This window comes from Herpailurus yagouaroundi, unplaced genomic scaffold (genome assembly GCF_014898765.1).
Source record: "Herpailurus yagouaroundi ecotype Mexico unplaced genomic scaffold, PumYag 208, whole genome shotgun sequence".
Taxonomy (NCBI): domain Eukaryota; kingdom Metazoa; phylum Chordata; class Mammalia; order Carnivora; family Felidae; genus Herpailurus; species Herpailurus yagouaroundi.
In genome coordinates, this window is record NW_024412439.1 from 3740373 (window position 1) to 3762104 (window position 21732).

The 21732-nt window shown below is 45.6% G+C and overlaps 1 protein-coding gene and 1 long non-coding RNA gene across 5 annotated transcripts in view; one reads left to right on the forward strand and one right to left on the reverse strand.

Annotated features, from left to right (window-relative positions):
* FBXW10B (F-box and WD repeat domain containing 10B) overlaps positions 1–21732 on the forward strand; it is a 34412-nt gene that overhangs the window by 11580 nt on the left and 1100 nt on the right. For 2 of the 4 annotated variants that reach the window (XM_040453145.1, XM_040453146.1), the window contains 5 exons: positions 2420–2541; positions 7153–7301; positions 8285–8427; positions 11251–11409; positions 13480–13748. In XM_040453145.1, coding sequence (XP_040309079.1) covers positions 2420–2541; positions 7153–7301; positions 8285–8427; positions 11251–11409; positions 13480–13748 — 842 coding nt within the window. The remainder of the gene's footprint in view (positions 1–2419; positions 2542–7152; positions 7302–8284; positions 8428–11250; positions 11410–13479; positions 13749–21732) is intronic. The other 2 variants (XM_040453148.1, XM_040453147.1) reach the window with 2 other exon arrangements.
* LOC121015865 (uncharacterized) lies at positions 5434–13136 on the reverse strand. Its single transcript, XR_005784006.1, has 3 exons — positions 12951–13136; positions 8147–8148; positions 5434–5477 (listed from the first exon to the last, which is right to left on the reverse strand). It is a non-coding gene; the product is annotated as an uncharacterized LOC121015865 (long non-coding RNA).

Genomic DNA, 21732 nt, shown 5'->3' on the forward strand with positions numbered 1-21732 from the left:
ACAAACCGTGAGATCATGACCTGAGCTGAAGTCGGACGCTCAACCGACTGAGCCACCCAGGTGCCCCTGTGTTTTCTTCTATATATTAGTCCCTTGTCAGTTTAAAAATTGCAAATACCATCTTCCATTTCTTCATCAACCCATTAACTTTGCTTATAGTGTTCTTTGTTGAATAAAAATTCTAATATTGCTGTAATACGACGTATCAGTTTATCCATTGTTTTGACTTGTGTCGGTGAGGCTGTCTAGTCCTAGGTCACAAAGACGTTTTAAAATATTTTGTCCTATTAACTTTATTTTTTAAATTTATTTTCCAAAGTTTATTTATTTATTTTAAGTAATCTCTACACTTAAGGTAGGGCTTGACCTCATGACCCTGAGATCAAGAGTCGTATGTTCTTCCGACTGAGCCAGCGAGGCGCCCCTTGTCCCATTAACTTTATAGTTTGACTTTTTGCATTCAGTTCTTTGAACCATTTGCAGCCCAACTTTGTATGTGATGTTGGGTAGAGTTTCCATTATATTTATTTATTTTGAAAGAAAGTGAGCAGTTTCCCCCACAGTGGTTGTTTAGCCAGGAACCTGCCATTTTCTCCACTGACCTGTGGGGCCATCTTTGTCATATGGTGATTTCCCCACATATAGATGAGAATGTCTCTGTGAGCTCTCTCTTGTAGACTCTTGGTTTGTTTTTCTGTTCTTGCATCAAACACATCTTCTAAAAAAGACAATTCCTATAGAGTAGTTTTAGGTTCATAGCAAAGTTTGAGAGCAAAGTACTGAGATTTCCCATTACCTCGTGCTCCTCACATGCACAGCCTCCCCGGCCAGAGCGGGACATTTGTTACAACTGGCGAACCTCCAATGACACATCATAAGTCACCCCAAATCTGTAGTTTACTTTAAGGTTCACTCTTGGTGGTGTACATTTTATGACTTTGGGCAAATGCATAAAGACATGTATCCATCATCATGGTATCATATAGAATTATTTCCATTGCCCTGCAAATTCTTGGTGCTCTGCCTAGTCATTCTCTCCCTTCCCCCCATACCTGTGACAGATGGGTAAGGCCACAGGACCTTTGGGAGTATTATATATTTTGTTGTTGTTGTTGTTTCTATTTATTTTTGAGACAGGGAGAGACAGAGCATGAATAGGGGAGGGTCAGAGAGAGGGAGACACAGAATCTGAAACAGGCTCCAGGCTCTGAGCTGTCAGCACGGAGCCCGACACGGGGCTCGAACTCACGGACCGCGAGATCATGACCTGAGCCGAAGTCGGCCGCTTAACCGACTGAGCCACCCAGGCGCCCCCCTTTGGGAGTATTAGAAGAAAAAGCTTAGCACATTCGAAGGAAAACAAAAGAAACACTTATCAATCGTTTATTATGTACCAAGTCTCATAAGAACTCTATGAGGCAACTACCATTATTAGCCTCAATTTGCAGATGAGGAAGCTGAGATACAGGGTGGTTATTAGCTCCTCTAAGATCATACCAGCTAGTAAGTAGGTGATGGACTGGATTGGACTTCAGGCAGCCTCACTCCAGAATCTACTACCTTAACATTACATTTTTGCCCTGTCATAAAAGCAATCCGGGTGAAATGCGAGTCTGTATCAGCGACAGTTGAGAGACCTCAGGCAAATTTGCTTATTAAAGAACAGTGTGACTCATACCTCTGTTCCCGTAGATCTCTAAGATATGCTTTAGAAGTACCCATAAGACGTTTTGGATCCAAATGGCTGAAGTAGATTGTTCTGTTGTTTCTGTTTGAAGACCACCTCTGCTGTTGAATGGGTGCCATGGGTTTTAAGCCTGGTGGTCATTCCAGAAACCTCTTCCAATGTAATACCAACCAACATTTATTATGCATTTCCTACACGTTGATCGCTGTTCCAATGTTACACGAATCAATGCAGGATTTCTCAACTTTGAGGCTGGAAGGTACCTTCTGTGGAGGCTGTCCCGTGCACTGGAGGACATTTAGCCGTACCCTTGGACCATAGCACCGGATACATTAGCAGCTCTCTCCCTACTTGTGACAGCCAAAAATGTCTCCAGACATTGTCAAATATCCTCTAGGGGTGGAAATCACGCCTGGGTGACCATCATCCAATTTGTATATTTAATTCTTTACCAAAAACCCTAAGAGGGAACTATTATTATTATCATTTCCGTTTCACCAATGAGGAAATGACACTTACACGGAAATTAGGTAACTTTCCCAAAGTTACACCTAACGGGTGCTGCCACTGGAAATCAAATCCAGGCCTCTGACTCTGAGCTTAACCCTGAAACTTTGCTGCCTTTCAGCAAACTGTTGATCTAAGGGAACTTGTGTGCCATATGATCCCTTGGGCCCTGAGAAGAATCTCAAAAGCATTTCTTGTTTTTTGTTTTTGGCCTGATTCCTGCAGATACTGGGATCTGAAAAGTGGGGCTTGTATACGAATCTTCAATGGCCATCAGGGGACAGTCACTTGCATGGATTTATATATGAACAGACTTGTATCCGGAGCAAGAGATTGCCAGGTGAAAGGTGAGACAGAAATGCCTTAAACTTTCTAAGAAGCTTCCCCAAATCCATGGGTTGTCAAAATACTTGTTTAGCTCATTTCTGTAGGAAGACATTCTTTTACTCATCCATCCATCCATCCATCCATCCATTTACTTCACAACTATTTGCGGAATACCTACAATATGCTAGACGCTGTGCTAAGTGCTAAAAAAAATGAATATGATCCTGTTCAATATGGCTTTTTATTTCCCCAAGAGGCTCATAATCTCATAATGGAGACAGATACATAAATATACAATGGAGGAGATCATAAATATGTGAATAGTAACTGCCACCATTTATTGAGCACCAAGTTCATGACTGACATCGGTGCTTTACATATATTATCGTATTCAACCCTCACAAGAAGCCTGTGGCATGGATGCAGATGAGGAATCCAAAACTCGGAGAAAAAACCAGCTTGCCCCAGATCAGAGCCGCTGAGTGGTGGAGTGGGGATTTGAACCCAGGGCTGTCTGACTCTAGATCACGCGCTCCTAACCAACACGCGGAGTTCTAAGGGACCACAGAAATAAGAGTGAGGGAAAGCGCCACAGACAGGGTGCTGTTTGAGTGTGGTCTTGATGATGCGTCGTTCTACAAGCGGTGGAAGAATGAATGCCGTTCTAAGTAGAAGGGACAGCACAGGCAAATTTGCAGAAGGTTGAAGAAAATGGTGTATTTGGGGAATTTCCCCTTGCTGGGTACGGCTGCAGTAGAGCGTGTGGTGTCGGACAGAAGGCTGGTTACTTTGTTTGGGGCCAGATTATCAAGGGCCTTCTGCATCCGGGTAGGACGTTGACCTTCATCCTATAGAATGCAGGAGGCTATAAATGCACTCTGAGCTGTGGACTGACATGATCAGATGTGTTTCTGAGAAAGATGACTCTAGTCATAGTGTGGAAGAAGGTTGGAGGGAAGGGACTGGGTGGAGATGGGGACAAGTGAAGACAGTACCCAGTCTGGAGAACTGCGGTGGTATCTTCGAATAGCCAAGAACAGGGGGCACCTGGGTGGCTCAGTTGGTTAAGCATCCGACTTCGGCTCAGGTCACGATCTCACCGTCCATGAGTTTGAGCCCCACGTCGGGCTCTGTGCTGACTGCTCAGAGCCCAGAGCCTGTTTCAGATTCTGTGTCTCCCTCTCTCTCTGCCCCTCCCCCGTTCATGCTCTGTCTCAAAAATAAATAAATGTTAAAAAAAAAAAATTTAAAAAAAGAATAGCCAAGAACAGGCAAGTGTGAAGAAAGTCAGGTGGCTATGAGTTTACATGAGGTGACAGGAGGGCAGATAATGAGGCCGGACTTTTAAACTCAGGTCACTGGGTATTTGGAAGTGCCATTAATGGCAATAAGGACCACAGTGGAAGAATAGGGTAGGGTGAGGAACGAAGGGGGAGATGCTGGCTTCAGTTTTGGACCTCTTGAGTGTGGTAGGCAGAATAATGGCCAACCGAACACGTTCACCTCCTAATCCCCGGAAACCGTGACCGTGTCACCTTGCACGGCAAAAGGGACTTTGCCGATGTGATTAAGCTGAGGACCCGAAAAGGGAGAGACGGCCCTGGGTTATCAGATGGGTAATCACATGGGTCCTTAAAAACAGAAACTGTCTTGTCCGTGATCAAAAGGAGATGTGACAATGAGGAGTGCTCAGACACATGCGACGTTGCTGGCTCTGAAGATGGAGAAAGGGGGTCATGAGCCAAGGGATATGGGTGGCCCTGGGAAGGTGGAACAGGCAAGGATACGGATCCCTCCAGCCCCAGAATCTCCATAAGGGAACACAGCTCTGCGGACACCTTGATTTTTTTAGCCTTGTGAGGTCACATCAGGCTTCCGTCAGATAGTACATTTGTGTTGCGTTCAGCCACTAACCTTGTGGGAATTTGTTACAGCAGCGATAGAAAGCTAACACACTGGGTACGGGAGTCCCAAGGACACCCGGGTGAGGACTGCAGGAGGCAGATGCACGTGTGAGTTGCCACGCGAGTTGACTGCACCGTAGGTCTGGGGCTCCAGCTGCGTTGGTTTGGTGGCTATCAATTGGAATGAACGGTGGAGACGCCAGGCGTGGAGATTTCCCCTGCAAAGCACGAGGAGAGAACGCAAAGCGAAGGGAGGCGAGGGACCCAGGAAGTCACAGCCGTGTTAGGTGGGGGCAAAAGGGGCAGGAAAGCGAAAGCGGAGTGATGTTCCATCCGCCGGCACTCAGACCTGCTTAAGAAACTTTACTCCCCACCTCTTTTTCCTCCTTGACCTGACCGGAAGTTCTCGTTGCCACGACTGCGTTGAGGAGTAGAGCAGACGGCCTGAAAGGAGGAGAGTTTGGAGATGGAAGGGCAGACAAGGCCTCCAGATTTGAGGGAGTCTCGGGGGGCCCCCGGCAGGGCTACAACTAGGACAAGGGGAGCTAGGCTCTCACCTCGGGTGTAAAACTTAAGGGGGCACCCCAAACTCCTGGTAATCAAAGATACCACATTTTCACACAATATCTAAAAGGCCAAAATTAATTCACAAAATACATGATGGAAAAAAAAAATATCCCAAGATCTCTCTCTTCCCCCTAATCCTAGTCCCAGCCTCCTGGCCTACCTGTTCCCCCTGGGTTTCCCCCGATGAATCTTTTCCCAACGATTCCCAATGAATCTTTTAATTCATCCTTCAGCCTTCTTCCCCCCCTTTTTTTAAAAGAATTTATTTATTTATTTATTTTTTCAACGTTTATTTATTTTTGGGACAGAGAGAGACAGAGCATGAACGGGGGAGGGGCAGAGAGAGAGGGAGACACAGAATCGGAAACAGGCTCCAGGCTCTGAGCCATCAGCCCAGAGCCCGATGTGGGGCTCGAACTCACGGACCGCGAGATCGTGACCTGGCTGAAGTCGGACGCTTAACCGACTGCGCCACCCAGGCGCCCCTAAAGAATTTATTTTTAAGCAATCTCTACCCCCGACGTGGGGCTCAGAACTCACAACCCCGAGGTCAAGAGTCACACCCTGTATTGACTGAGCCAGCCGGGAGCCCATCAACTTTGTGCTTTCTAATTGGATAAGAGGCCAACGTATATGGAAAAAACAAGTGAAGAAAGCGTACTTACAGAAGTTAGGGTTGATCTAGCGTATGTGGTTAAGAGCATGGGTTCTGGGGCCAGGCTCTAAGGGTCCGAATCCCAGCTCTATCTGCTTGCCATCTGCGTGATCTTGAGCAGGTTACTGAACCCCTCTGTGCCTCAGTTTCCTCATCTGTGTAGTGGGGAATAAAGACAGTAGCTGTCTCGCGAAGACGAGTTAATATACACCAAGCACTTCCAATGGGGCCTGGCTCGTCGTTAGTGCTCTACGGAGGTATCAGCTGTGGTCATTACTTGGTCTTAGGTCGTACACTCTGTTGCCTGAGAGGTACTTTGGGGCTGATGGGGCCAACTTGAACGGTCTCATTCCCGAATCTGTGGTGCCTGCTTCCAGTTTCTTCCTTTAAGGTCTATTCTCCCACCTGCTCATCTATTTTCACACCTTCCCAACACTCGCAGGATGGTGGGTGGTAGAAAGGTGAAGCCTGCCCCCAGCTGTGGCCGTCTCTCAAGTAGTAAAATCCAGAAGTCAGATTCAGAAATCGGTTGTTTAAAAGGAATAAACAAACGTTAAAATGGTTTCAATGTTGATTTATTTTTGAGGGGTGGGGGAGGGGCAGAGAGAGAGAAAGAGAGAGAGAGAGAGAAACAGAATCCGAAGCAGGCTCCAGGCTCTGAGATGTCAGCGCAGAGCCCGACGCGGGGCTCGAACTCACGAGCTGTGAGATCGTGACGTCAGCCGAAGTCAGGTGCCTAACCGACGGAGCCCCCCAGGCACCCCCAGAAATATGGTTAAATGTAAATAAGGATAGACAACTTGCTTTTCCTTTGGACATAGATGGGGTGAGTCAGGCGAATAGTATCTGGAAGGAATAATGCCATGAAACACATGCCGTGATTTTCCTGAAATCCACTCAATAGCAAGTATTTTTCAGGCTCAAGAAGGAGGCTTATTAGTGAAATAAGTCATACAGAGAAAGACAGATACCATATGTTTTCACGCTTATGTGGATCCTGAGAAACTTAACAGAAGACCATGGGGGAGGGGAAGGGGAACAAAAAGTTAACAGAGGGGGAAGGAGGCAAACCATGAGAGACTCTTAAAAACTGAGAATAAAGGGAGGGTTGATGGGGGGGGGGGGGGGGGCCGATGGGCACTGAGGAGGGCACCTGTCGGGATGGGCACGGGGAGTGGTATGGAAACCAATGTGACAATAAATTTCATATTAAAACCAACAAATAAATAAAAAAAAGAAGGAGGCTTATTAGAGATGAGCTGTCTAGCGCTGGGACCCCAAGGCTGAGTTGTAGGGTTAGAGCCAAGGTCTCTGCGTTGCCGGCTCTCTCAGGGACCCACGGGCAGGGAGTTCTGTGCTGCAGGCTCCTGGAGCTGTTGGTGAGCCTGCAGGGGTGCTGGGCCAGGCGGAGGCCTTCTAGGGTCTCCCTTGATGGGCGTGGCTTCTGTGCTGGGCTGTAGAACTCCACCATAACCTGCCTTCGCGCCCCTCCCCACCCCTTTCAGAGTGGGATGTCGAGACAGGGAAGTGCCTGAAGACGCTCAAACACAAAGACCCCATCTGGGCCGCCAGGATCAATGACAACTACATCGTGAGCAGCTGTGAGCGGGGGATAGTCAAAGTGTGGCACACTGTCACGGCCCAGCTGGTAAAGGTGAGAGAGCAGTGGGCTGGCGGGGGCGGGGGCGGGGAGGGGGGAGGGGGTACCGATGGTCATGGATGGGAGGAGACTCACGGTCTCCCCCATAGAGCTCTTCAGACCATCTTAAAGCTATCATGTTAGAGTCACCCAAAGGGTGGTCCTGAAGAATTTTAGGGGAAACTCCCCTCCCACGGCCCCCCCCACCCCACCCCAAAAGAGGGCCATTCTGAGACTGTGGAGGGTCAGGGATCATGTGACTTACGTTGGCATGCAAGTGGTGGTAGCAGGCTACGTTCTGACTCAGTATGATATACGGGCTCAGGGTCTTTTGACAGTGGCTTTTCCTTTTCCAGAACATTCTACCCCGACTCTTGCATGGGGTAAGGACATGAACAAAGTCACAGTAGTTTTTCTCCTTACTCTCTGGTGAAAAGAGAACAGTGGCTGCTCTTGAAAGCGACTGAATGCTCACACGCACCCAAAGTGTTGCTAGAGTTGAAACCTCCTGGCTCTAGTGGGCGGTGCTGAGAGACATTTGTGCCGGGAACACCGGAGCACAGCGAGAAGCTGCTGGGCCGGCTGGTGCATTTTCTTCCCGTCAGTATTGTTGTCACCGTGGTCTAACCGGCAGTAGCAGGCACGGGGAGGCCCCAAGTGTCCTGTGGTCCTGGCAGGGACCTGGGGTTGGAACACACCTGACCCTTCCCCCTGTGGCAGAAGACGATGGTGAATTCTGGCCCTCTCTCGGACTCCAGGAAGAGGAGGCCTGCCCCAGCCACAGAGCCGTCAGGAGCAAGGCTCTCCTTAATCATTCCTTCACTGGGGAGAGAGCTCTGCAGAGAGGGAGGCATGGACACCACTGGCTTTTTCCGAACAAAAGCAAAGAATGGCGGAGTGTGTTGGGATTCATCCAAAGAAGCCTCCAGCTTTGGCCCTTGGAGGACTCACAGTCTGAGTGGCAGATGGGCTGAAAACAGAGGCATCTTCTCTTGCAGACTCTCATTGGCCACGAGGGAGCCGTGAAGTGTCTGTGCTTTGACCCGTGGCATCTCGTCTCAGGAGGTGCAGATGGCCTGGTCATGGCCTGGAGCATGGTGGGAAAGTACGAGCGGTGCCTCATGGCCTTCAAGCATCCGAAGTAGGTGCCAGGAAAGCCCTGGTTGATGGATGTGGGACTCTCTCCTTTTCCCTCACAGCCCAGATTTTGTAATAATGGTATACTAGATGTGGGTTTCGAGAAGTTATTGAAATGTTAGGCTCATGACACATGTGACACATTTATATCCGTTATCAGACGACATTAGGCGCGTTCAGGGTGGAATGGCCACATGCTTACATATGTTTATGAACATTTGCAGAGCCATCCCAAATAATGCCAATGCCAGTAAACTGAAAATTCTTGGGGTTGGTCTTTACCCCAGGCCTCTACTTAAAATCATCCAAGTGCCAAAGATTTAAAAATAACCAAGGGGTTAAAGAAGGAGCTTTCTTACAAGCCTGCCGGCAACATTCTATTCCAGGACGGCAAACGTCTCATTTTACAATTCCAATCCCAGTTTAGTGGTGGTGGCTGCTTGGAGCCAGTGGAGAAGTAGTCTGAGGTCACATTTGAGCTTGTTTGGAAAGGATCTTGTGGTCAGTTAACGGTTCTGCCACGGCCACGGGTTTTTATAGGCTGTGCGATGTCACTCTTGTACCGCGTGAACAATGCTTCTTCCCCTGCGTGCGTTATAAAAAACTCTAGGGAAACAAGATGCTACCCTAGTTGACTCAAAGAGTGAATGGATCTTCTAGGGGACCTATCACCGAGAGTCATTTGGTAAAATATGGCCCTAGATTTCCTCGTGTCTTCGTAGGAACCTCTTGAGCCGGCACGCTGGCCTTGTGGGAAGTGGAAGGGGATTTGAGTTACGTGTGTGTGTTTACTCTTTGTGGTGTGTGACCGCGTTATTGGTGAGTGGGTGCTGGGAAGGGCTTCTGTCCAGTGATTTATCTGGGGTTATCAGTAAGCCTCTTAGCATGTTGTCTGGATTATCAAAACTTACGAAAGGAAAGAGTCAAGCTTTAGGATGTCGCCTGAAAATTGTAATTATATGTTTTTATTTTATTTATTTATTAAATGTTTATTTATTTATTTTGAGAGAGCGCGCGCGAGCACAAGAAGGGGAGGAGCAGAGAGAGAGGGAGACACAGAATCCGAACCAGGCTCCAGGCTCTGAACTGTCAGCACAGAGTCCGACGCGGGGCTCCGACCCATGAACCGCGAGATCGTGACCTGAGCCCAAGTCAGAAGCTTAACCGACTAAGCCACCCAAGTGCCTCTTATTTTCACTTTTAGATGGGGCGACCAGTTGATCGACTGATCTATCCATCACAGGAGCCACATTGACCTCTTTGCTGTCCTTTGAACGTGCTAAGCATGCTGTAGCTTTCAAGGTCTTTGTTGTTTCTGTTTTGCTAGTGGTTGGGGCCTTGAAATGTCTTAATCTGACCCGCGGATCTGACCAGGGCTAAGGCCGGATGGTATGGGGTGAATGTCATTCTGTTAACACATTATATCAATAATCATACTCCAAAACCTGAGCTGACACTCACCTTTTCATCAGATATTGATTGAGGACCTTCTACGAGCTGGGCCTTGTGTTAGGTGCTGGGCATGCAAAGATGAGTAAGAGACAGGTTGTGAGAATTTAACAGTGTACCTGAGGTTTGTGTATGTGTGTGCGAGGGGAGGGGAGAAGATGGAGATAAAGGGTGGTTTTGTGGAGAAGGTAGCGCATGAGCAAGGCCATAGACAGACCTGGATGGGTACAGATGGCAGGGATCCACGGACTTGGTAGACACATAAGATCTAACAAATTGGTGGCATCAGATTCCACTTAAAGAAAAATTTTAAGTTTATTTATTTTGAGCGAGAGCGCACGAGCTTGAGCAGGGGAGGGGTAAAGAGAGGGGGAGAGAAATAATCCCAAGCAGGCTCCGAGTTGTTGGCACGGAGCCGGGTGCGGGGCTTGGACCCGCGAACCACGAGATCAGGACCTGAACCAAAGTCGGATGCTTAACCGATTGAGCCACCCCGGCGCTCCCGAATTCAATTTTTTAGTATCATTAACAGGAATGGGGTAATTGCATTTTGTAGCTGAATACTCCACACGTCTGGAGACCCGCTTGGCTGCAGCCGTTGTGGGAAGGTTTTGTGGGAAGCATCTACGTCACCTGGCCCTCTCTCTTCTGCTGGTCACCACCAAAGGGAGCTCCCACATTTCGTCCCTGGGTAAAACTTTCCTTCGGGACGTTTCACTGGAAGAATGCAAGCCGCTCATTTAAGATCCCAAAGGAACTGCTTAAACACTGGGTTTTTGCTTCCTATAAAGATCATTTCCCCATGTGTGGATTTCTTTCTTCACTGATGCTAGGGACGCCTGGCTGGCTCCATTGGTGGAGCGTGACTCCTGATCTCGGGGTTGTTCGAGCCCCGTGTTGCGTGTAGAGATCACTGAAAAATATCTAGTGATACTATCTGAAAAGGCATCAAAACAGTAAGTTCTCAGCATGACTTTTTCAGAAGTCATTAGCTAGGAACCAAATTGTAAGAGGAAAGCGTGATCACCTCTGGATCAGACCCCCCCCCCCCCCCGCCGGCCAAAAAACCCCAAAGAAATACAAAACAAAACAAAACAAAACAAAACAAAACAAAACAAAACAAAAATGCAAAAGCACAAAACCCGCGACAGAAGCCTCTGTGTTTCGCCACCTTGTGGCACTGCGACCGGACTGCAGGAAAAATAACCTCGGGATGGGAGGAGAGAGGACAGCCACGTCCTGAAGGTGAATGGCTGGCAAACCGGTACGGCAGTCGTGACCGCTGCCTCCCCACCATACACAAAATACCCCACGCTACCAACACACCCAAGCCTTCCAGCAACACACGGGTACAACCTGCCGCTCTGTTCTCTTCCAGGGAGGTGCTTCATGTGGCTCTTCTGTTCCTCCGGGTCATCAGCGCCTGTGCCGACGGCAAGATCCGCATTTACAATTTCCTAAATGGGAACTGTCTGAAGGTGATGAAAGTCAATGGCAGAGGTGACCCCGTGCTGTCCTTCTTTATTGAGGGCAACAGGTGGGTGGTAGGTGTGGAGGTCAGAGCCGTGAGCAATTCTGTTTGGATGATTTTCTGCTCCCCTGGGACACCAGCCTTGGCTTTGCTGGCAGGAGGAGAGAGTGGGCAGTGCTCTCTTCCAATTTTGGCGGTAGACGGGTAATATTTTGGCGGTAGAAGGGTAATATTTTGGCTATACAGGGGTAATATTTTGGCGGTAGAAAGGTAATGGTCTTGCGGGGGACTAATCGGACTTTGCACAAAGCTTAGCAGTCGGGGTTCACATTGCTCTCAATTTGTTCTGGATGTCTGGGCAAGTCAGGCCGTGAGTACAGTAAGGCACTGCCGTGAATGTGTAGACCCTGCTTGGCTCCCTGGCCCTGCCTTCTCTGACCATCTGTCTCCGATGCCCACTTCTTTTTTTTTTTTTTAATGTTTATTTATTTTTGAGAGAGAGAGAGAGAGACAGAGCGTAAGCAGGGAAGGCGCAGAGAGAGAGGGAGACACAGAATCCGAAGCAGGCGCCAGGCTCCGCGCTGTCAGCACAGAGCCCGACGCGGGGCTCGAACTCCCGAGCCGTGAGATCACGACCTGAGCCGAAGTCGGGAGCTTAACCGGCTGAGCCACCCAGGTGCCCCTTCTGATGCCCACTTCTAACGCAAGGAGACTTATGGGAGGGTGGGGGATGGCTATAGCGACGGGTCCAGTGTCCATTGGGGAAGAACTGAGCCGGTGGGTTTACAGAAACCAGAACAATGACTAATTATATATAGTATTACACTTGCTATATGCTAGGTTCAGGGTGATATTATGTGAAAATACCCAAATAGAATTGTCTTTTACACAGATCACTTGAGACATCAGTTAATCTCCCTGAACCATATTGCCTTCCTTTTTTTTTTGGTAAAGAACAAAAACCTGATGTTTTATTAATTTATTATTATTATTTATTTATTTTTTACACTTATTTATTTACTTGGAGAGCGAGAGAGTGGGGAAGGGGCAGAGACAGAATCCTGAGTAGGCTCCGTGCTGTCAGCCCGACATGGGGCTTGATCCCATGAACCACGGGATCGTGACCAGAGCTGAAGAGCTTAACCGACTGAGCTACCCGGGTGCCCCACAGCTGTTCTGTTTAAATTTAGGGCATGCTCAGAGACTTTGGGGATGATGGAGGGACAGAGGGAGCAAAGTCCTCTGTTATAGTTTTCCTCATCCCCATCACAGCAATAGAAACGTGGTATTTGGATACTGTGCTTGAGAAAAAGAGTGAACTTCAAGACGGTGGGGTGCAGAGTAGCTAAGTTTTCTGCGCTGCGCACCCTAGGAACTTGGTACTCACTCCGTGAATGGAAATTCACTTAAAAATATTTTAACTTGAGGGCCGCCTGGGTGGTTCAGTTGGTTAAACGCCAGAATTCGTCTCAGGTCATGATCTAGCGATTTGTGAGTTCGAGCCCCACGCACAGAGCCTGCCTTGGGTCCTCTGTCCCTCCCTCTCTCTCTGCCCCTCTCCCACTTGTTCCCTCTCTCTCTCTCTCCCTCTTTCAAAATAAATAAACTTAAAAAAATGTTTTAACTTGGAAAGTGAAGTAATCAGAACATATGGCCGCGCTTACACTTAATTTTAAAGGAAACGACCCTCACCGCCCCGCCGGCTACCTTTCATCACTCCAGATCCTCCAGTAGCCGACACCATCCTGGTTGTACAGTCTCTCCCCCTGGGCGCTGTTCCCTTGGCCTCGGCATTGGACACGACCGTGATTGAAATGCCATGGGGCGCCTGGGTGGCGCAGTCGGTTGAGCGTCCGACTTCAGCCAGGTCACGATCTCGCGGTCCGGGAGTTTGAGCCCCGCGTCAGGCGCTGGGCTGATGGCTCAGAGCCTGGAGCCTGTTTCCGATTCTGTGTCTCCCTCTCTCTCTGCCCCTCCCCCGTTCATGCTCTGTCTCTCTCTGTCCCAAAAATAAATAAACGTTGAAAAAAAATTAAAAAAAAAAAAAAAAAAAAAAAGAAATGCCTTATTTGGAGGCCCCGGGCGGTGGTGGCCTTCACGCTCCTTTTGTGGGTGATCTTGTTGCTTTGGTTCCAGGATGGTGATCAACACGGAGAGCAATATTCTCATGTTCCAGTTTGAGAATGTAAAGTGGCAGTACTCCCTGGACAAGGCCAAACAAAAGAAGAAGGAGAAAGAAGAGGACAGGGAAGAAAACAGCCTTGTGGAAGTTCTCTCCAGGTCTAGCACTCAGGTTTCCAGCCTGAAGGACTCGTTATCCAGTCAACAAACTGTGACCCAGGAGTCCCTGTTAAGTAAACCATGCAGGTCCCGAGTTTTCCGGAGGGCAACCAGGTTACCTACAGGTAAGAGAACTGAATCCCAGGCCACCTCAGTGTACCCAATGGAGTGGATGAGAGGGTGGCAGGATGAGTTTCTTTGTAGGGAAAGAACGAGCATACAAGTTGGGGAGGGGCAGAGAGGGAGGGAGACACAGAATCCGAAGCAGGCTCCAGGCTCCGAGCTGTCAGCACAGAGCCCGACGTGGGGCTCGAACCCACGAACCGCGAGATCACGACCTGAGCCCAAGTTGGATGCTTAACTGACTGAGCCACCCAGGTGCCGCAATGATTTATTTTATTTAAGTTCATTTATTTGTTTTGAGAGAGAGAGAGAGAGAGTGAGAATGGAGGAGAAGCAGAGAGAGAGAGAGAGGGAAAGACAGGATCCCAAGCAGGCTCCACACTGTCAGCACAGAGCCCCATGCAGGACTCAAACTAAGGAACCGTGAGATCATGACCTGAGCTGAAACGAGGAGTCGGATGCTTAATCCACTGAGCCACCCAGGCGCCCACCAATGATTTCTTGATAATGTAAATCTTCACCTTTAAGGAAGGTGGGAGCCCATTCTTTTTGATTCACCAACTGGTTAGCCAACTCAAGAGAATCTCCTGATTTTCAAGGCCTAGGTTTACAAACGTATTAGAATCTTTGTACAGTAGATAACTAGTATCTACTATATACTTGCCATGAATACAAAAAGCAACCAACATCTGCGCCCATCCAAACATACATTACATAATTATTTCCTTAAAACAGAGGCAAGATATTATTGTACCACAGAAAAATGAGCTATGCAGAATGTATTATCTTGAGAACCTGATTGATAACATGCGTACCCAGAAAATATTAGTTATGAAGCAGATACGTGTGTGTGTGTGTGTGTGTGTGTGTGTGTGTGTGTGTGTGCGTGAGTGCTGTTGGGAATGCTATTTATAAGACGCACAGAGAATAAATTTGGAGTGAGCTACAGTGGCCAGACTCCTTCCTTTTACCTGTCCCCGATTTTGGCATGGGTAACTGGATCCCCAGATCTAAAGAGAACATCAAGAGATCACGTCCAGGCATACACTACAAATGATCAGCTCTCTCTTGAGGAGACCAAGAGGTTTAGGTGATGCTTAAAGCTTGGCAATCAGTAGGAAAAGTGGGTGAGAGGAAGGGCAGGAGGGGATGTAGATCTTAGGCTCCGGATGACTTACCTAGTGTGACACAACAACAAACAAGGTGATAGTCTGGGTGAAAATCATTCGATGACCAGCTATGCGCCACCCCCCCCCTTATGTAGACCTAATCAAATTATATAATTACTATGACTTCCTCCTCAATCTTCATGTAGGAGTGTTAACAGAGGCACCTCAAAGTCAAGGAAAGTCAAAATCACCCCGAAGATATGGCAGGAAGAGGGCGAGTCCTGTTTGTAAGGAAACAAGGGGGCATAGATGGTGGGCAAGAGAGTTTGGAAGCAAAAATCCTTGCAGGGGATACGACAAACGGTGATACTTTATTCTGGATCAGGGGCAGGATCCTCTCTCTCTCTCTCTTGCTTGCTCACTTTTCCCCATCTAGTTTTTCAGCAAGCCCATGACCTTGCTTATCTTTGAGAATTCAGAAGGGATAAAATGTCTGGCTTTTCTTAAGGGTGATTGGTTTTCCTTCATTGTTCCCTTACGCACAGCGTGAGAACTTCTGTAAGAGCTGCCTTTCCAGTTTTGGTCTCACAGCCTGCCTCCTCCCTGCCACTGAGACTTCTCACTTCTGGGACTGTTGTGTCATCAGGAATAGAATGTCTCTTTGTTGTTTTGGAGAGACTGTGGTAAAGATTTAAAATGCCTTTCAAATATTTTTGGTTAATCGGATAGCACTTGAGTCAAACTCCCTGCAGAGACTAGCTTCAAGGTGAAGTTTCAGGAGGGCTCTACTAACAAGGGCTCTACTATATCCTTGAACATACGTATGTTTATGTACCTGTACAGGTATACCTGCAAGGGTAAAGTCTTAGCAGTGGCATTGCCAAGACAAAGGATAACGGCCCTTAACAGTTAGAAAGGTATCGGGGCACCTGGGTGGCTCAGTAGGTTAAGCGCCGCACTTCGGCTCAGGTCATGATCTCACAGTTCGTGAGTTCAAGCCCCATATCGGGCTCTCTGCTGTCAGCACAGAGCCTGCTTCAGATCCTCTGTCTCCCTCCCTCTGCCCCTCCCCTGCTCTCACACACTCTCTCTCTTAAAGATATATAAACATAAAAAAATTGGAAAGATATTGATATCGCACCCCTATGTTTATTGCAGCATTAGTTACGATAGCCAAATTATGGAAGCAACCCAAGTGTCCATCAGTAGAGGAATGGATAAAGAAGATGTGGGTTGTGTGTGTGTGTGTGTGTGTGTGTGTGTGTATTTACTTGCATATATACATATACTATATACAAATATATACATATATATACCCCACATATGTACATTATATATATATTTGTGCATACACACGCACATACACACACACACACATACACACACTGAAATATTACTCAGCCATAAAAAGAATGAAATCTTGCCATTTGCAACAACACGGATAGATCTAGAGCGTATAATGGTAAGCGAAATAAGTTAGTCAGGGAAAGACAAGTACCGTATGATTTCAGTCATATGTGGAATATAAGAAATCAAAGGAACAAAGAAAAAAAGATACCAAACAACAGACCCTTAACTATGGAGAACAAACAGATGGTTGCCAGAGGGGAGGTGAGTGGGGGGATGGGTGAAATAGGTAAAGGGAATTAAGAGTACGCTTATCTTGATGAGCACTGAGTAATGTACAGAATGGTCGAGTCACTACACCTGAGGCTAATATAATGCTGCATGTTGACTATACTGGAATTAAAATGAAAAAACATAATACCAAAAGAGGGGAACACTAACATAGCTGATTGGATTTGGAAAAAAATTAGAAAGATATTGCCATAGTTATCTTTAAAAATGATATACCAATTTACAGTCCCACCAACAGTGCATGAGAGCTCCCACCACACCCAGGCATGTCCAAATTTAGCCATGATGGGTGTTAGCCATCATTTTGTACTTGCTTATACGGTAAGTAAAAATAGTTTCTGCATTTCTTTGAGGTGGATCACTAACAAGCTAAATGTCCACCAGCGGGCAGTGATGAAGTAGATACGGAAAAATTCACACTATGGAATACTCGCTAACAGCTAAAAATTGTATCATGAGGACCTACATGTATTGACTTGGAAAGAGATCCGTGATATATTATTATATGAAAAAAGACACCCTAGTGAACAATGAGTTATCACAATTCCTTTTTTAAAAAATTTGGGGGGTGCCTGGGTGGCTCAGTTGGTTGAGCATCCGACTTTGGCTCAGGTCATGATCTCACGGTCTGTGGGTTCAAGCCCCACATTGGGCTCTGTGCTGACGGCTTGGAGCCTGGAGCCCGCTTTGGATTCTGTGTCCCCCCCACCCCCACCCCGTCCCTCCCCTGCTTGCACTCTGTCTCTCTCTCAAAAATAAAGATTAAAAAAAAATGTGAGTTTGTTGACACACAATGTTACATTAGTTTCAAGTAAATGACATACTGATTTGACAAGTTAACACATTATGCTATGTCCCCATTACATTGCTATTACAATATCATTGACTGTATTCCTTATGCTGTGCCTTTTATTTCCATGACTTACTCATTTAGTAACTGGAAGCCTGTATCTCCCACTCCCCTTCACCCATTTTGCTCATTCTTCCCCCACCCCCTTCCCTCTGGCAACCATCTCTGTATTTATAGGTCTGATTCTACTTTTATTCGTTTATTGTTGTTGTTGTTGTTGTTTTTTAAGATTCCACTTTTGAGTGAAATCTGGTGGTATTTGTCTTTCTTGGTTTGACTTGTTGCACTTAGCATCATACCCTCCAGGTACTCTCTGTGTTGTCTCAAATGGCACAGTGTCATTCTTTTTATGACTGCTTAAACATCTTCATAATCCATTCATCTATTGTTGGACATCTACGTTGCTTCCATATCTTGGCTATTGTAAATAATGCTATAATAAACATAAGGATGCATATATTGAATTAGTGTTTTTGTTTTCTTTGGGTAAATATCCAATAGTGGAAATACTCCATACTGTTTTCCACCATGGCTCCACTGATTTGCATTCCTACGAACAGTGCACGAGAGTTCCTTTCTCTCCACATTCTTGCCAATGCTTGTATCTTGTATTTTTTATTTTAGTCATTCTGACAGGTGCAAAATGGTATCTCATTGTGGTTTTGATTTGCATTTCTCTGCAAATTATTAGAGATGTTGAGCATCTTTTCATGCATCTGTTGACCATCCGTGTGTCTTCTTTGGCAAAATGTCTATTCAGGTCCACTGCCCATTTTTTAAATTGGGTTGTTGTTTTGGTGATGAGTTGTGTAAGTTCTTTACATATTTTGGATATTAACCGCTGGTCGGATAGATCATTTGCAAATATCTTCCACCCTTCAGTAGGTTACCTTTTTGTTTTCTTGGTGGTTTCCTTTGCTGCGTGCAAAAGCCTTTTATTTTGATGTAGTCCTGATGTTCTCCCCCCCACTTTTTTTTTTTTTTTTTTTTGCTTTTGTTCCCCTTGCCTTAGGAGACCTAGGAGACGTATCTAGAAAAATCTTGCTACGACTGATGTCAGACAGATTACTGCCTGTGTTCTAGGATTTTTATGGCTTCGGGTCTCACATTTAGGTCTTTAATCTATTTTGAGTTTATTTTTGTGTGTAGCGTTAAAGGGTGGTCCAGTTTCATTCTTTTGGTTGCAGCTGTCCAGTTTTCCCAGCACCATTCATTGAAGAGACTGTTTTTCCCCATTGTATATTCTTGCTTTCTGTGTCATAGATTGACCATATAATTACGGGTTTATTTCTGGGCTCTGTGTTCTGTTCCATTGGTCTATGTCTCTCTTTCTTTTTTTTGAATGCCAGCACCATGCTGTTTTGATTACTACAGCCTTCTAGTGTATATTAAAATCTGAATTCTGATACCTCCAGCTTTGTTTTTCTTTCTTAAGATGGCTTTGGCTATTTGAGGTCTTTTGTGGCTTCATACGTATTTCGGTGTTTTTTCTTCTAGTTTTGTGAAAAATGCTGTTGGTATATTGTTCAGGGATTACACTGAATCTGTAGATGGCTTTGGGAAATATGGATATTTTAACAATATTAATTTTTCCAGTCCGTAAGCATGGAATACCTGTTTTCTGTCATCAATGTCTTATAGTCAATCCAATGTCAATTGAATGTCAATTGAATGTCAATTCAATGTCAATGTCAATTTCTTTCATCAATGTCTTATAGTTCAGAGTATAAGTCTCACCTCTTTGATTAAGTTTATTTCTAGGTATTTTATTATTCTCGGTGCAGTTGAAAATGGGAGTGTTTTTAAAATTTTTCTTTCTGCTGCTTCATTATTAGTGTATATAAATGCTACGAATTTCTGCTACTAATTTTGCATCCTGCAACTTTCTGGAATGCACTCACTACTTCCAGTAGTGTTTTGGTAGTCTTAAGAATTTTCTATGTATAGTATCATGTCATCCGGAAATATTGACAGTTTAACTTCTTTACCAACGTGGACACTTCTTATTTCTTTTTCTTATCTGATTGCTATGGCTAGCACTTCCAGTACTACATTGAATAAACGTGGTGAGAGTGGACATCCTTGTCTTATTCCTGATCTTAGGGTAAAAGCTTTCAGTTTTCACCATGGAGTATAATGTTGGTTGTGGATTTTCATGTCTGGCCTTTATTATGTTGAGGTATGTTCTCTCTACCCCCACTTTCTTGACACAATTCCTTTTTTTTTTTTTTTAACGTTTTTTTAATTTATTTTTGAGACAGAGAGAGACAGAGCATGAACGTGGGAGGGACAGAGAGAGGGAGACACAGAATCAGAAGCAGGCTCCAGGCTCTGAGCCATCAGCCCAGAGCCCGACGTGGGGCTTGAACTCACGGACGGTGAGATTGTGACCTGAGCTGAAGTCGGACGCTCAACCGACTGAGCCACCCAGGCGCCCCAACACAATTCCTTTTTTTAATGTTTTTATTTTTTGTTTTTGAGAGAGAGAGAGCGAGAGACAGAGCATGAGTGGGGGAGGGACAGAAAGAGTGAGACACAGAATCTGAAGCAGGCTCCAGGCTCTGAGCTGTCAGCGCAGAGCCCGACGTGGGGCTCAAACCCACAAATTGTGGGATCGTGACCTGAGACGAAGTCAGATGCTTAACTAACTGAGCCACCCATGTGCCCCAAAACAATTCCTTTTTCTAAAGGAGAAAAACTGTGTGTTTTCATGTACACACATACACACACACACAGAGTGGTTGATTCTGGGATTAAAAAGGACAGTGGGGAAGATTTTAACATCTTAATTTTATTTAGTTTTATATGCTTTAGTAAAAATATTTAATATTTTACTATTTACTATTTTAACATCAATTTAACAATATTTAATCATCAATTCAATATTATAATTATTAAATACTATTTAATGTAATAATTTAACATTTAATAATTTAATAAAATATTATTTATTTAACAAAGTGGACAGGGAGATATTTGAAGCTTCATCCCATCTTAGTGTGCCCATACACAAACATCTTGGGATAAAACCTATTTTGTCAAGGAAAATTATATGTTCAGCACACTGTTGCATTTTATTTGCTAGTTATGCATTGGTATAGTTTGGGGTACAGATTGTTTTTAATGTTTATTTATTTTTGACAGAGAGAGAGAGAGAGAGAGGGAGAGAGAGAGAGAGAGAGACAGTGCAAGTGGGGGAGGGGCAGAGAGAGAGGGAGACACAGAATCTGAAACAGGCTCCAGGCTCCGAGCCGTCAGCCCAGAGCCCGACACGGGGCTCGAACCCACGAACCGTGAGATCATGACCTGAGCCAAAGTTGGACGCTTAACTGACTGAGCCACCCAGGCAACCCACGTACAGACTTTTAATTGTTAGGTCAGACTAGACAATGACTTTCATGACTCAGTTATTCCTTTCGTAAAATGGGGATAATGCTTTCAGTGTATCTGTGAGGTATTGGAGGGAGGGAAAAGCCCAAGTGAAAGAGAGATAATAGATTTGCTCACATGTGAAGACATCCTTGTTACTTCTAGGCATTAGGCACCTTGGAAGTCTTGACCGTCATGCAGCATGTCAGAATGAATCTCTTATCCCTGTCAAGTGACTTTTAGAACTGCTGCTATCGTTAAAAAACAGTTTAGGAACTCTTGTTCAGGAAATGCCTTTTTTGGTCACATTGTGATATATTTAGGCTGTATATTTTGATGCAGTTTTGAGTTTGGAAAATGTCCAAAGATCATTTGGAATCAAATTTGATAAATAATTAATAAGATAGAGGTCAAACTTTGTGATGCAGTTTTTGTTTAAAAATAGAGATCGGTGGGGCACCTGGTGGCTCAGTCGGTTAAGCGTCCAACTCTTGGTTTCAGCTCAGGTCATGATCTCACGGTCCATGGGACTGAACCCCATGTCTGGCTCAGTGCTGACAGTGCTGAGCCTGCTTGGGATTCTCTCTCTCCCTCTCTCTTTGCCCCTCCCTCGCTTGTGCTCTCTCTCAAGATAAATAAACATTAAAAAAAATAGAGATTTGTTACTATAAATTTATAAGGCCTATTTTGTGTGAATCATAAATGAGGTAGAAAGCACCTTCCCACAGGGAAGTCACAAAATGTGTGGAACATTGGGATCACATATGTTCCCTCCAAAATATGCATATCTAGAGCTTAATACACACTTGTACACAAATACCAGTGTATTTCGTAAAAACTTGTTGTGTTGAATATGTCATAATTTCTAGCGTTATAGAGGATTTTTGCCCACATGACGGCATACCCATTGGACAGCAAAGACCTCAGACGGGTTTAACTTTCTTTTTTTTTTTTTTTAAATTTTTTTTCAACGTTTTTTATTTATCTTTGGGACAGAGAGAGACAGAGCATGAACGGGGG